The sequence below is a fragment of the Phascolarctos cinereus genome, unplaced genomic scaffold (genome assembly GCF_003287225.1).
Source record: "Phascolarctos cinereus isolate Bilbo 61053 unplaced genomic scaffold, phaCin_HiC Scaffold_5;HRSCAF=322, whole genome shotgun sequence".
NCBI classification, from domain to species: domain Eukaryota; kingdom Metazoa; phylum Chordata; class Mammalia; order Diprotodontia; family Phascolarctidae; genus Phascolarctos; species Phascolarctos cinereus.
The window spans coordinates 440773599-440789634 of record NW_027555958.1 but is presented as its reverse complement, the minus strand read 5'-3'; the positions used below and the strand labels follow the sequence as shown (position 1 = coordinate 440789634).

Genomic DNA, 16036 nt, shown 5'->3' with positions numbered 1-16036 from the left:
TATTTTTCAGTGAAAGCAATGTGAATTTCTGTCTGGATTTAATGTTTCAGCAGGAGTAATTTTTTCCATTGATATTTACTAGTGCAAAAACTAGTAAAAGGTATGATTTCAGCTAAACAGAATGTTATTTACGTCTATTCTTTACTTGTGTTTTTTGATTAGTGGATGGTATCACATCATAACTTCCTCTTTGTTCATGTTCATGTATTTTAGTTGGATTTTTGTCTGAGTGTGAAGTAGGAAAAAGGCCTGTTTTGATGAACTGTAGAGTGTAGGGACGGGAGTCAATGGTAATAAGGCTGGAAAGATGAGTTGGTACAGGGTTGTGAAGGACCTTAACTGTCAAAGAGATTGGCTTGTATTTGGTCTTGCAGTGAACAAGTTAACAGAGGAAGGAAAGAAGGAATTAAGCAGTTATAAGCCTGCTATGTACCAGGCACTGTGCTGAGGGCTTTATAAGTATTATCTCCTTTGATTCTCACAATTCTATGAGGTAGGTGCTGTTATTTTCAACATCTTTTTACAGATGAGACTCCAGGCCCAACTCTATATCCATTGCATCATCTAGCTGCTAGAGTTTGGGGAGGGAGAGGGAGCCCCCGAAGTGTTGACATGGTCAGATCTGCAGTTCGGGAAAATCACTTTGGCAGGTGTGGAAGATGAATTAGAGTGGGGACTTGAGGCCAGGAGGCCAATTAGTAAGACTTTGCTCAATTGGGGATCTGGGGTGGGGAGGACTAAGTATGCTGGTGGGGGAAAGGGGAAGGAGGGAATGAATTGGAAGAGTGGTAGGGGGATGATGTACTAAGGTAGGTGTGTGATTGGCTATCAGGGAGAATGGGGATATGACACCTCACCAGCATACCATTAGTTATGCACTTTATGGGTCTGTTCTGACTTCCTGTGGCCCCTACTTGGGAGACACTGGTCTAGACCAGGCGTGTGAGATTAAATAGAAATAGGGGCCACTAAACCATACTAAGCATCCTTGCTGACTGCATATTTGTAATGTAGTCTATGTTTTATTGTATTTTTATATTTCTCAGTTACATTTTGATCTGGTGGGTACACTGTGCCTTTGAGACTTCTGGTCTAGGCAGTTTGTCTACATTTTAAAAATAAATGATCTTCCTTTTTGACATATCTTTTAAAAAGTATTTTAAGAATTTGGGATTATTGTTCTAAATCTTAAGTGTTAACAGACCAAGATGGCCCTAGTAGAAAATAAGCTTTGTTTTCTACTTTTTAGTACAAAAGATGATAAGGAAATGTAGTGCGATTAGTGTTTTTGTTACTAATAAGTTAGAAGGTACATATAAGTTATAAAGTAAGCTGTGTCTGTGATAGTAGAAGAGTATTCAAAAGCCTCCCATTTGAATACTTTATCCTTTTTTGCAAAACAAATGCGATTGGTTGGTTGAAGATCAATATAAAACTCTTTTCTTTTTAATTTAGATTGGATGTACTTCCAAGAGTTACGTGTCCAAACCATCCAGATGCTATTTTGGTGGAAGACTACCGAGCTGGGGACATGATCTGCCCTGAGTGCGGCCTGGTTGTTGGTGAGTGGTGTTTCCTGAGGTTCTTATGAAGACAGTGTGTAAAAATAATTATTCCTATGATGGAGAGCAGAGGTGTCAAAGAGAGGCCCAGACCAGCTTAAAATGTAATCGGGAAATGTTTAACGAACTAAATAAAAATATAGTGCATGTCTAATGTGCATTGGTAGTTTTCTAAGTCAGTGCAGCCAGCAAGATCCCTTTCTATCTGAGCATGGCACCACTAAGATAAATGAGATAAAGAATGAACATTTTCTTGGTGTTAGCATTTCATTTCATCCAGCAAGGATACTTGAAGCAGGATGGTGCAAATGTATTGTCTCTTATCAGTCATATGGAGAACATGTAACTGACTTGGCCTTGGAATTCACACTAAAAGCTAGTAGTGAAAAGACTTTGTAACCAATCTCAGGTTCTGTAGAGTTTCCTAGAATTAAAGTAATGGGGAAAAAAAACCCCTTGTGTTAGGGATGTGAAATGGAGTGACTGGAGCTCCATCTCATCAGGACCTTTGAGGAGTCTTGTGGAGTAAGATCAGTGCTTCATGGAGGGGCTTAACATGTTATGAATTTGTTTTATTGTGCTTCATAATGGCTGTGCTTTGACATTAGCTACTTTTTATGGCAACCACGAGTTTCTTGGTATAGACAAAGATCAAGCTATGAGCTGGACAATTGAGTTTCTTCTCTCAGATTCTTAAGTTCTAGCCTGTTTTTTCTTGCATTTTCCATTCTATATCAACTCAAAAGGAAAGTTGGTTTAGCTATTTCCATTTAATTTTCAATTCTGACCTTTATTTAGGTTAAAAGGGTTAAAAAAAAAACTAAAACACCTTATCATTTGATTCAACAATCTGTGCTATTGTCCCATGTCCATTTCTTTCCACCTTGTCATCTCAGCTATTGAGAAAGTCATCTGGACTCACTACCTCCAGTTCCTCTCCTCTCACAATTCTAAATCTTCTGCAATCTGGCTTCTTGTCTCTATCCTCATCCTTCTTGAGATCTCTGTAACCTTTTGGGCTTCTCCTTGATACCTTTTTCTCTTTAGGTTTTTGTGACACTACTCTTTTCTGGTTCCCTTGGTCAGGTATGCTCCTTCTCAGTGATTCTTCATTATCCATGTAGTTTTTCCTGACCCTAAGTGTCCCCCAAGGCTCTCTCCTTGGACTGTCTTCTCTTTTCATTCTATGCTGTCTTACTTGGTGAGGTGCTGGGGGCTCAGTTTTCATCTCTGTGGAGTTGATTCCCAGATCTATAAATCCAGCCCTCGTCCCTCTCCTCACATCTTGGACATCTTGGACATCTTGGATTTCCTCAAATTCTCAAATTACATCTAAAGCAGAACTCATTATCTCTTGTCCCCGAACTTTCCCCTGCTTCCACTCTTCTGTTATTGTCAAGGGCAGTTAGTCCCCCCCATGCTCTCTTCCATTCTCTGCTTCTTTATACTCACCTCATATATCTAATATAATGTTAAATTTTTGGGGGGCAGCTAGGTGGTGCAGTGGATAGAGCATCGGCCCTGAAGTCAGGAGTACCTGAGTTCAAATTTGGCCTCAGACCAAACACTTGACACTTACTAGCTGTGTGACCCTGGGCAAGTCACTTAACCCCAATTGCCTAAAAAAAAAAAAGTCTTTTTGTTTTTTTATCTTCACAACTTCTTGTGTACATCCACATAGCCACCTCCATAGTACTCCCCATCACTTCTTGCCTGGAGTATTGCAATTAATAGTCTTCCAGTTGTCCTCAATTCTCTCTTTACTCGGAAAACTCCAATGATCCCTCCTCCTCGATCAAATATGACATCCTCTGTTTGGCTCCTAAAACCCTTCATAATGTGTTCTCTTCCTACCTTGTGATTCTCAAGAAGACTGAAGACTCTCTATCTGTCCACTCAGTGCATTGTCACTGGCCATTGCCCATGCCTAGAATTCCCTTCCCGGCTCACCTCCACTTCCAGGCTTCCCTGGCTTCAAGACTCAAGTCTCTTCTGCAGAAGACCTTCCTCACCCCTCCTTTCCCTTTCCCCCTCAAGTCAGTTCCCTCCAAGATTACCTTCTGTTTACGCTACATGTATGTTACATGTATATGTGTATTCACATATACACATGTGTATATACACACAAACAGTGTATGTAGAGAGCGTTGTGTTGAGTGTTGAAGATCCAAAGAAAGGCAAACCTAGCCCAAGTCCTCCAGGAGCTGACTTGTTCTGGGGGAGATAATATGCAAATAACCATAGATAAGTATCTTGCAAAATATAAGATGTAGATAAAAGATATATCCTTATCATATATGAGATGCACAGAACTTTATATATACATATATCTTACAAGATATATACCTGTCTAGTAAGTACATATTATCTCCCCCATAGCATGTTGGCTCCCTGAGGCTAGAGCCCTGTTTGCCTTTCTTTGGATTCCCAGCACTTAGGACAGTGCTTAATCAGTGCTTGCTGACTGACTTTTACACCCCCCTCACTACCTATGCTTCTTTGAATACACATTTTTAAGACCTAACACTTGCAAAATACAATAAGGGCTCTTTCAGTGTTCTACTTGAGGGTTTATTTGCTCCCCCCCCCCGTTCATAGTTGTCTTTACATGATGCTTCTTATAATGATAGTATAAAATGTAACTTTAATTTTAAAGTATGTTATAGAAGTATCCAGCAGATGTTGAATTAGGTAGTTGTCACTTACACTGCAAAATTCCTGTTCTTTAACTAGACAAGGATGGACAGAAAACCTGTGGATATGTTTGAATAGTACCTTGCTAGGGAAATCCTAAGAATCCCTGGAGAGGCTCTTGACATTCAGAGTCTAGATAAGATAAATTTTGTTTTTAGGTAAATTTCTCTTAGGTGTTTCTTTTAAGAAGAAGCAAAATAAATCTAAGGTAGTGCCTTTGTCAATAAAAAAAAAGATCTCACTAACACTTTGTCAAATTTGGCTTCTTGCTAATTGGTTCCAGCCATGTGCCGTCTGTAACCAGCTTAATCAGTGTTCTACCTATTACACTAAGGAAGTGAGGAAGAACTCAAGCTGGGCAAATACTCTATAATACATTAAGGAGATAACATTTACAGTTTTGTTTTCCTTTTTTTTTTTGGCTGGGCAGTGGGGTTAAGTGACTTGCCCAGGGTCACACAGCTAGTAAGTGCTATGTGTCTGAGGCCGGATTTGAACTCAAGTCCTCCTGAATCCAGGGCCGGTGCTTTATCCGCTGCGCCACCTAGCTGCCCCCATTTACAGTTCTTTACATTTAAATTGTTGACGTCTATTCTGATGTCTGGATTCAGCCTCTGAACAACTTCAAGAAAAATTACTCAGACAATGGGCTGATCCTGCTTATCATTTTTAAAAATTGCTTGCAAACTTACAATATTTTGCTTTTAAATTGTGAATGTGAGCACTAAATCAATTCTGATAACGTGGTTTGGACATTTTTGGGGTATTGAAATATTTTGAATTATTGCAGATTGTTACGGGAGTTTAATAGTGTACTTGAATAATCATGCCCTAAATCATCAATTCAAATTGTTTGTTATTAATATGCAGTTTTTGTTGAAATCATTATCTGAAATTCAGGGTTAAGTTTAGGACCTGAAGTTTGATTCCAAGATTGTCTCCCGCTCTCCTGTATTTCAGTCCTGACATCATGTGCTGTCTCCCTTCTAGAGTCATGATATCCTTGCAACTCCTTGGACTTGTACTTGAGGTGTGAGGGTGAGTCAGGCTTTCTAGACCTGCCTTTGTTCCTTGAGTATATTTGTCAACAAATAAGCCAATATGAATCACCCTAAGACAGCTCCCCCAGCCCTTCATGTGGGATGTACAGAATTCTAGCCTAAGTCTATGTCAGTACAAAGTAGTATGAGAACCCTCACTCAGTATGTAAAAATCTGATGTTTGGTGCTGTGCCATTCCCCTGTAGGTAAAAGTAAAAGACTCCTAGTTCAGACTTGTGAGCTGATACCCTGGTGCCTTCTCTGCTCTGTACCCCAGATAGGGGGCCGTGAGCAAGTCACTGAACCTCTCCCTCGTGGGATGTTGTGAGGTCCAAGTATGATCACATGTGTGAAGCTCTTTGTGATTCTTAAAGTGCTCACCATTGTTAGTATTTCTTCTGTATTCCAATAGAGAATTTATCCCTTATCTTGGTACTTGCTGGTTTGGTGGAAGTCTGCAAGGCCAAAGACACTCAAGGTTCCCATCAGCATAGGAGAAAATACACATTGCCTGGCCTGCTAAGGTAGTTTGTGTGTTTTGTAATAAGGACCCCATTTTTCCCCTCTCTCCAGTTACCTTGAATAACCTCTAGGGTAACAACAATACCCAATTAACTAAATTTTCCAAACTGATCTGGATGAACTGCTGATATAAATCTACTTATTACTTGAACTACAGTTATCCCTTCCACACCGTTGGGGTTAGGGGCACAATGCCCCCTCTATCTGGAAAATCCTTGTAAAGTTTATTGGTCCTTCCTTTGTACCAAAGAAGTAGTCTTCTGGCTTTGCAGGTTTCCTTCTCTTTTTTCTTGATATTGCACAATTCTATACATATATTTTATGCATTTCTGAGTTTCTAAACTTTCTGTGTCATCTGCTGGCCTTCACATGTCATCTGTGGCTTCTGCAGCACACTCCAAAAATTATCATTTAATTTCTTGTGCTGACCCACAATATATCAAAACTAGGATAGGGAAAGTCACAAATTATTAAATATTATTATTATTAAATATTCAAGACTATAATGTTACTAGCTTAAACCAAGGGATTGAGAATTTATACATCCAGCTTTTTTATGACTCGGTTTTTTGCCCGTCTTGTTCATTGCAAATTCTCCTATTTCCTTTGACCACTATTACATTTCAGATATCCCAAACTCAGTAAAACTGCTCTTGTAAGCTTGCTGTTTTGTATCAGAATTTTTGTACTTAAATTAACATGATTTGTGATCTAAGATGAGAGGATCTTATTTCAAAGATCAGTTGCAGAGGTATGCCTTCTCTCTGAGATGAACTGCTATTTACAATCTACATGTTGTACATAGTTTTTTTTTCATGTTATCTTCCCTATTAGAATGTCTACTCCATGAGGGCAGGGATCAGGTATTTTTGTTGCATGTCTTTGTATGCCTAGCACTGAACACAGTGCCTGACGCACAACAAATGCTTGTGAAGGAGTGGAAGCTGACAACAGAGGACTTGTGCCTCCTGTGTCCAGTTACTAGATGCAGGTGATAGGGGGTGGGGGAGGAGGCACATTTCCTGTTTCCATGTATCGAGTTTTTGCCTCTTTCATTTCTCATTTTCTTTGAATATTCTTACATAATTTGAATTAGTCCTTTTTAGCATGTGAATTGCTTCTTCCTAACTGCTCGCCAAATTCTCTTTGTTTAAACTCTGTGACTTGGCTTAATTTGGGCTTTGTAAAATTTAGGATTTCTCTGTATGAGGTTCTTTTGGATTTGGTAGATGTGCACTCATTCTTCTTAGCAACTGAACAGTTTTTTAGCATGGGGTAGTCAGACTTTCTTCATATTTTTCTAGTAGACCAGTAAAAACTATCTTAACTTAAACTGTCTTCCCAATTTCTGAACTCTAGTTCTTTTGCTTTGATTTGTAAAGAGTTAAATAATTCTCTAGCTTAATGTTTTGAAATTTTGCTGTACTTTTCTTCAACAGTGGCATTTTTTTCATGCTCTGAATTATTCTGCTTTATTGAGGTTTTTTTCTATATTTATCTTCCTGAATTTTTCAGCTTACTTCATTTCTATTTTATATGCGCAGATCTTGATTTTATTTAATTTTAGAGGTCCTTGCCCTTGCCTTCTTGCAATATAGCTTCCCAACTGGTCTTCACAATTTAGTCTCTTTCCCTTTTCTGACAATGGCGTTTGGGATGAAGTAGAGTAATTTTCCTAAAGTGTTGGAACACCTGTTTGTTGTTTTTCATATTTAAATTTTCTTGGTTTCTGGATTTTTTTGGTGTATGTGACCTTTCAGTTCAACATATATTCATCATATTTGTTACTGTGTGCTGGGCACTGGGGGATATAATGATAGATATAATACAGTCCATGCCTTAGAGATATTTGGAAAATCTAATAGGGAAGAAAGGCATGTATACAAATAACTGATATTATAAAGAATGTTTTTGGTGGAATATAAGCTCCTTGAGAACATAGATTATTTAATTTTTATCCGTGTGTCTCCAGAGCTGAGCATGGTGCCCTGACCGTAGTGCCTGCTTGATGTTTGTTGAACTGAGGTAAAGGAGAGGTCCACCTCTGTGCAGAAATACTTATAGAAACTCTTGTAATGGTGGCAAAGAATTGGAAACTGAGGGGATTGATTGGGGAATGACTGAACAAGTTATGGTATGTAAATGGGACGGTATTGTGCTGTGAGAAATGATGAGTGATAAAGGGGATGGTTTCAGAAGAACCCCAGGTAAGGCTTGTATGAATTGATGCAATGAAATGAGCAGAACTAGGAGAACAATTTATACATTGTAAAGATAATCAGATTTGAAAGAGTTAACTCTTCTCAGCTTAATGACTCACCACAGTTCCAAAGGATGCATGATGAAACATGCTGCCTGCCCTCAGAAAGAGAGTTGATCAACTCAGTGCAGATTGAGAAATATTTTCTTTCTCTCCTCTTCTTTTTTTTGGGGGAGGGAGGGTGGGGGAAAGCAGAGTGGAACATGGCTAATGCAGAATTTTATTTTACTTGACTACATATTTGTAACAGATTTTGTTTTTATTGCCTTCTCAGTGGGTAGGGGAGCGAATTTTAAATTTAAAATACAATGAAATTGGATTTTAAATAACATTAAAGAGTGTGTGTGTGTGTGTGTGTGTGTGTGTGTGCGCACACGTGCGCGCGTGTGCACGTATGTGTATGAATGAAAACTGAAAACAGGTCCAGGAAAAATGCTGTGAGAAGTTTGGGGTCCCTGTGGGGCGCCTGGGAAGGCTTTAGGGAGGAGGTGCCATGCTTTTCAGTGTCCTCATTTCCTGTCCTGTCTTTGCAGTCTGGTTTCCAGCTTCATCTTTCAACTGAAACTGCTTTCCACAGTATCCAGTAGTCTCTTAATTGCCAAATCTCATGTCCGTTTCTCATTCCTCAAATTTCTTGACCTTTCTTGCTGATCATCATTTCCTGAATAGTCTCTCCTCTCGCACATTCAGGGTCCTTCAGTTTTGGTAACAGAATGTCTGTCCTTCAGGGCTTTTTCCTAGACCCTCTTCTCCTTTTGTGCTGCACTTTTTGATGTGGTGATTGCATAGCTTCGTTAACCGTATGCAGACAATTCCTCGATTTTAGTATCCGGCCCTGGTCTCTCTTCTGAACTAAGAGTCCCACATCACCAAGTGTCTTTTAGAGATCTTGAACTTGGTGTTCTGTAGGCATCTTGAACACAAGCCCTACTTCTTCCCAGCTTCCCTGTTAAACATCTATCCTCCCAGTTACCCAGGCTTACAACTTCATTGTCACCCTCCACTCTTTTCTGTCACCCCACATGTCCAGTCTGTTGCTATGTCCTTTTGACCTTCCCAGTGGTTCTTCTCTATGCCTTTCCTCCTCTGTCCACTCACACAGTCTGTTACCCTAGCTCAGACCAGCATCACCTGTACCCTGGGCTACTGCACCAGCCTCTAATTTATCTTCTTGCTTCAGATCTCTTCCCACTCCAGTCCAACTCTGCTTAGTTGCCAGAATGATAATTCTAAACCACAAGTGTGACCATCAGCCCCCTACTCATTGAGTGTCATTGTCTCCCTGTTACCTTAAAGATCAAATATAAAACCCATCTTGTTCTGTTTTATTCCCCTTCACGCACTCTATGTTATCCAGCTACACTGAAGTAGGCCTTATTACCTTAAACACAGAGCTTCATGTGCCTTTGTGTGGACTCACCCCTCATGCCTGGAATGCTCTGCCCCCCTCCTGTACCTCTCCTAGTTTCCCTGACTTCTCAGTGAAAATCCTTTCTTATGCCGGCCTTTCCCAGATGACTTCCCTCTTCCATTTCCCTCTCCTCCCGCCATTGCCTTGCATCCACTCTGTAAATATATGGTATAAACTCACTTATTAACATGATGATAACTCCCCCATTGTGGATTCTTCCTGAGCGAAGTGACTGTGTTTTTGCCTTTCTTTGTATTCTTAGCACTTGACTGACTGACTTGAAACAGTAGAAAACAGAGGTTGGGGAGGGGGTGAGGAACATAAAGGAAGGAATGAGCAAAGGCATGGACAAAAGTGGGGACAGATGAAGAGCTCTAAGCCAGGCAGAGCAGACTAAATTCAATGACTGGCTGAATGTGGGAGACGGAGGATGAAAGAGAAGAAAGTTCAGTGTAGCTTTTAATTTCCTTGGTGAGTTCAAATGAAGGTGACTTAGAGCAGTTCTTAACCTTTTGTGTGTGTCCTGCACTCCCTTTGGCATTCTGGTGAAGCCAATGGACCCCGTCTCAGAATGTTTTTAAATATATAAAAGATACAGGATTACAAAGGAAACCAATTATATTGAAATAGAGATGTAAATTTTTTCCCATTCAAATTTACAGAGCCTCCTGAAATCTATCCAAGGACCCTTGGTTAAAATCCAAGCCAAAAAAAGGTATAGTGCCAAGTGAACTGTGATTTCCCCTGTTGTGAGCCACATAAGATCCATTTACCTTAGGATGACGCATGAAGTAAATCTCTGCCCCTCAAAGATCCAGACCTACCAGGAATGAAAGGTCTCAGATTTAGTTTAAAGATCTTAAGATCCTTGAAATAAGAACTCTCTCACTGTGGCATGTAGCAGGCACTTACTAGATTAATGCCCAAAAGCTGGAATCTGTCTCCGTTGCTTCCTCTCTCCTCCTTAAAAGGGAAAGAAAGAGCATAGCTTGTATCGGGAAGTGTGAAGCACTTGTCCAAGATGACCGCTTGAATACTTAATAGTAATCCAGTAAGACAAACAGTCTTAATGTACTTTCCACCAAACCAAGTAGTCTAAACAGTACACGTTTGAATTTTCTTTAACATGAAAATGTATATCCCATTGCCCCCAGATCTTACTTTCTTCAGCAGAGTAGGTTAGTGCACTTACTTGCTAATTCCTGAGGGCAGAAGAATGGGGTGAGTGGGGGAACTGGTGGGGTGGAAAGAGCATTTTAAAGCAGGACCTGCAGGCAAATTTTCCCTTTGCTGTATGTCTCTGTATTCTTTGGTAAATCACTTAACCTTTGTAACCTTAGCCTTAGTTTCCTTATTTGTAAAATGAAGGATTTGAACAAGATGGTCTTTAAGGTCTCTTCAGACTCTTTCAATCTGTGGTGCTTCATTTCAGTAGCAGGACGGGAGTGGTGTCAACAGGCTCAAAGAGCTGCTTTGGCAGCTGGATTCGGTTTTGCCAGTGTATAAGGTGTCAAACGGGGGAAATGGCTATGATATCCAGTTAAAATTCTTAATCTTTAAATCTTTTGTGATTCCTCAGTAACATTGAAAATTCTTGCCTTGGTCCACAAAACTCCTCTCCCCTTTCCTGTCCCCGGTCTTTACAGTCTTATCTTTATTTCTTTCTTTGGGTATCCCACACACCAGTCTTGGCACTTGCTTCCTTCTAGTCAGGCATACCATGTTCTCTGTCTTACTTATTTTGTTTCCCCAGCCCGAAATGCTTCCCCTGAAGTCTTCTTTATATTGAAAGGCCATATTCAAACGTTATACCCTTTCTCCCCTGACTTTTCCCTTGCTGGACAGGATTTCTTCCTCTGGACTGTCGTGGTATTTTGTAATGATGGATTCTTATGTGCCGTTGATTCTGTCTTGTCATGTGGTCTTTGATGAACCTGCTTCATCCTTTTCCTCCTTCATGTGCTCCTCCTGGCAGTTGAAAGCACCTTAAGGGCAGGAGCCTTTTTTCATATTTGTATATGCCATGGTGCCCAACAACACAGTACCTTGAATATAATAGTTGCCCAACAGGTGGTGGTTGTCATTTATCCTTTGTTCTTCAAGAGGACCATGACATCAGGGAGGTGATGCTGTGACTTCCAGGTGAATTGAGTTTAAGGGAAGGAGGCCAGTGCAAAGTCACCAGCCTCACTTTCTCCTCTGGAGCCATTGTGTCCAGTGGCAAGATAACAAATCGGGATGACTGGAGATGGCCCTGGATGCAATGGGAGACCTTGACGTTTTAAGCTAAGATCTCAATTTGACTGAGACAACACCCTTTCAGTGATTAAGACTAGGTAAGAAATGAGGTAGAGAGTGTTCTCCTTTCTTAGCCAAACACACACACACACACACACACACACACACACACACACACACACACACACACAATCTGGGAGGGGAAGACCCTCAGGGTTTCTGGCCATAACAGAAATAAGTACTATTTACACTCACTCTCTGAGTGTGATTGGGCCAATTAGGGCCCAAACAATGACCAAGTGGGGCTTGGCCTAGGACTTATTGTTGGCCAGTCAATGAGAGCCAGAGTGATTTGGGTTTAAGGCATGGTCCTTAAGAAGGAAATCTAGCTATAACCCCAAGATATCTTGTGAGGTTTCAGCAATCAAAATTTACATTCTTTTGGGCAGAGCATCTGCAGGCAAGGGTATGATAGCCCTATGTGGACAGAAGGAGGGAGGAAGGAAGGAAAAGAAGGAGTTGTGTTGTCTAGCTGGTAAGTTCCAATTGAGTCCCCAGTGGGGCAGCTCCTACTACTACTCACAGAGGTTGTTCGTCCTTTATTCTCAAAGAAAACCATGACACGAAGGAGGTGATGTCATGACATGCAGGTGAATTGGATTTAAGTGAGAGAGGGCTATGCAAAGTCACCAGCTTTATTAGGTAGGTGTTTTTCTTAAGGACGACAGTATCTACAAAAATAGAACTTCACAAGCATTGTGCTTATGAGGAGCATAGGAAAGTGGCCTTGAGGAAGGCACATGTTTGGAATTCCACTTGATGTGGAAAGAAGGTTGCTCATGAAGCCAGTATGGAGACCCTTAAAATCTGGGCAGAAGAAATCATTGTATACTGGCAGTTAAAGAAATCGATCATCATAGATTTTTGAATTGGCTAAAATTTTAAAGCATCATGGCTCAAGGCAACTACACATATCGCTGACCTAGAGTTCAGTTGAGAGCTCTGCCATTTATTGCCACTTGATCTTGGGGAGGTCCCTTAATATCCATGGACTTCAGCTCCTTAGCTGTAAAGTGACAATTTGGGGTTAGGTGACTTCTGAGTTTCTTTCTTGCTCTAGGTCTATGATCCTGACTGGATTAGAGGGGAAGAGGCTACAAATAGGAAGATGAGCCAGGAGACTAGTCATTGGACTGCTTTGTACCTGTCTCATGCATTTATATATTAAAGCTATTTGGACACAGGTCTTGTCTTTACTAGATTTTAAGCTCCTGGAGGGTGGAAGACACAATGTCTTATGCCTTTTTTCTGAGTCATACCTAGCAACATGCCATCCATGTATGTTGGAGTTTATTTAGTGGATAAGTGTCCAATGAGGTGAATGGCTTGAATGAATGAAATTTGATGACTTGTAAAGTGCTCTGCAAACCTCAAAGCTATGTTAAGTCAGCTGCAGGCAGTGATTGTGGAACTAAAGAGTAATGCTGAACTTGAAGGGGGGAAAGGCCAGAATTCAGGGATTGATTGGATGGAGAGGATGAAGGTGAAGGAAGGTGATTGTGAAAGCCAAGGCGGAGGGACTTAGGTGGACAACCAGTCCAGCACCAGGCTTGATGTAGGAATCTTGTCACATCTCTGTCAAGTGGTCGTCAAGCCTCTGCTCGAAGCTTCCATCGATAGGGCATTCACGACATATCTAGGCAGCTTGGGCCATTTGTTGCTGGGCATTTCTCTCTGTTAGAAGGCTCTTTTTATTAAACAGAAATCTGCCCCCCTGAAATTGCGTCCGACCTTTTGGTACTAGTTCTAACCACGATAGCCCTGAATATTTTTGAAGAGTGGTGCTTCACCATCCCCGTCCCCATTTAGGAGATAGAACTTGCTGATTCAAGAATTATGGCTTTCCTACTTTCTCACCCTTGTTTAAATTTACTCATTCTCCTCTTTTGTGGATTGTGTTTGTTCTTTAACTTTGAGGTAGCAGAACAACCAAGTGAGGATATCGTGGGGACCTGTAGAAAATGAGTCCAGGCTCAGCTTGAGGTACAATTTTTGAGTCATTAGGAGAAAGGTGCCTCATGGAAGCCATGGGAAGATAAACACGTGAGTGAGCAGAGTCATTGGTCACCCCTTCCTGTCCCTCACAACCAGTGATCTTCATTTTGTACCAAAGCTGTTGGCATTAACTTCCTAACTGGTCTGAATGCATCCAGCTTCTCCCCTCATCAGTCTTCCAGACAGATGCCTAAAGTTGGACTTTGTTGGTGCCAGGACTTCTTTGACTCCCTTTGGTCTTTGGGATAAAATATAAAGTCATCTGTTTGTGGCGTTTTAAAGCCTTACCCAGGACGGGGACTTGTGGCCTTCTAAATCCTTCAGTGCTGCCTTTTGACTGAATCCAAATTTTACAGAACAAATCCTTTTATTAAAAGGATTTATTAAAAGTGTAAGGCTTACACAGTCTGCCTCTACCTTACTTTTCCAGGCTGATTATGCAGGCAAGAACTCTTTATTGCAGCCATATGGGCCAGGCTGACCCCACCCCCCCAACCTGGAAGGCTCTTCTTTCTTAACTTCCCCTTGTGTTTTTATTTTGTAAATATCTTTGTTATATCTTGATTGTGTTCTGCACCTAGCTCCCTTTCCCTTTCTTTGAAGTAAGGGACTGTCTAGTTGGGGATTTGGAGATTTTTGTCTTCATATCATCCCCAGTGCCTGACATAAATAGGCATTTAATTAGTTAGCAGATGGTGCACTGGGCTTGGAGTCAGGAAGACCTGAGTTCCAGTCCAGCTTCAGAAACTTCCAAGTTGTTTGACCCTGGTTAAGTTACTTTGTCTCTAGAAATCTGCTTCAGTTTCCCCACCTGTTAGAAGATAACAATAATAATAATAATACAACCTTCCAAGGTTGTTGTGAGGATCAAATGAGATGATATTTGTAAAATACTTAGCACAGTGCCTAGTAAGATGGTAGGTACTTAATAAATGCTTGTTCCCCTTCCCTAATTAATTCTTATTAAAATTGAGAGCCATGGAAAGAGCATTGATGAGCATTTAATAATTGAGGACTGGAAAAATTCATTTCCTCTTACCTCCCAAGAGGGAAAAGTCTATGGTACCTCCTTAGTGTTTTGAGTATATAGTGAATGACAACTTGCATAAACTTAGATGCTTAATAATGGGAAGCCACCTTACCAAGGCTTAGCATAGTACCTGGTGCATAGTAAATGCTTTCTAAATGCCTAAGTTCAGAGCACTGTTAGGCACATGAGGAGATTTTGGTATTCTCTTCGATGAAAATTTAGAATATCATTTCCTAAATTTATTCAGTTAAAACCATACTCAAATTTGCCAGGGCTGACACAGATTTAAACCACTTAAAAGCTGCAGTAAAAGATTCTCATAGTTTTCTTTTGCAGCTCTCAACAATATATAAACTCCTCGTTGTCAGGGAACTTTGTCATTTCTGGCCTAAATTTCTTGTTTTCCAGACGAAGCCCTTTGTCTCATTCTGACCTCAATAGACATGTTTTCTCAGTCTACAGATTAGCTTTTGAGGAACATTATTAAGTTTTCCCTTGCTTTCTCTAAATGCTCCCAAAGAAAATCATCTGTTCCTTTACCCTTTTCTTATGGGTCAAGTCCTCTGAGCCTTGATCGTATTTGTGGCTTTTTTGGTTCACTTTTATTTGTATTCAAAACTTGGCATCAATATTTGTTTTAAAAACTAGTCAGAATCCAGTGTACAGTATCTGGTTTTTTGTTTTGTTTTGGTTTGTTTGTTTTTGTGTTTAAAATTGGAACTGTTGAGGCTTTTTAACTGCATAATTTGGTGCTTTTAAACTAAAATTGGCTGACTTAGTAGTTTTGGGGGGGGTTGTATGTTTTTTTTTCCATTTTTAAAGAGCTTGTTTATAAAGTAAGACTTTGCATTTCTAATCAAGTGACTACATAATCTTGTTAGAATTGATATTCGGTTTTTGTTTAAAATGTTGAACATATTAAAAATTGATCACTAGGTGGCAGCATATTCATACCTTTACTGGCGTATTTTGCAATTTGTGTTCATAGATTTTATAAACTTGTGATCAAATGACTTCTGAAATTGTAGCATTTTTTGTTTCCACTATTCGTGTGGAAGCTCTTGGCTTCTCTCTCATTATTTATTCTTCCTTTGCTGTATTTGCCTTGCTTCCCCAAAGGGATGGCATAAGTTCCCTGAGGGCAGACATAGTCTTATATTTTATTCCCTAAAGCAAATTAGCATGTAATATCCTACACATAGGGAAATATGCAATCATTTGTTG

General features: G+C 40.2%; 1 protein-coding gene across 1 annotated transcript in view; it reads left to right on the top strand.

The window, feature by feature from the left end:
- Window positions 1-16036, top strand: part of GTF2B (general transcription factor IIB) — a 37276-nt gene that overhangs the window by 2859 nt on the left and 18381 nt on the right. Inside the window, exon 2 of the mRNA XM_020988765.2 lies at window positions 1456-1562. Coding sequence (XP_020844424.1) covers window positions 1456-1562 — 107 coding nt within the window. The remainder of the gene's footprint in view (window positions 1-1455; window positions 1563-16036) is intronic.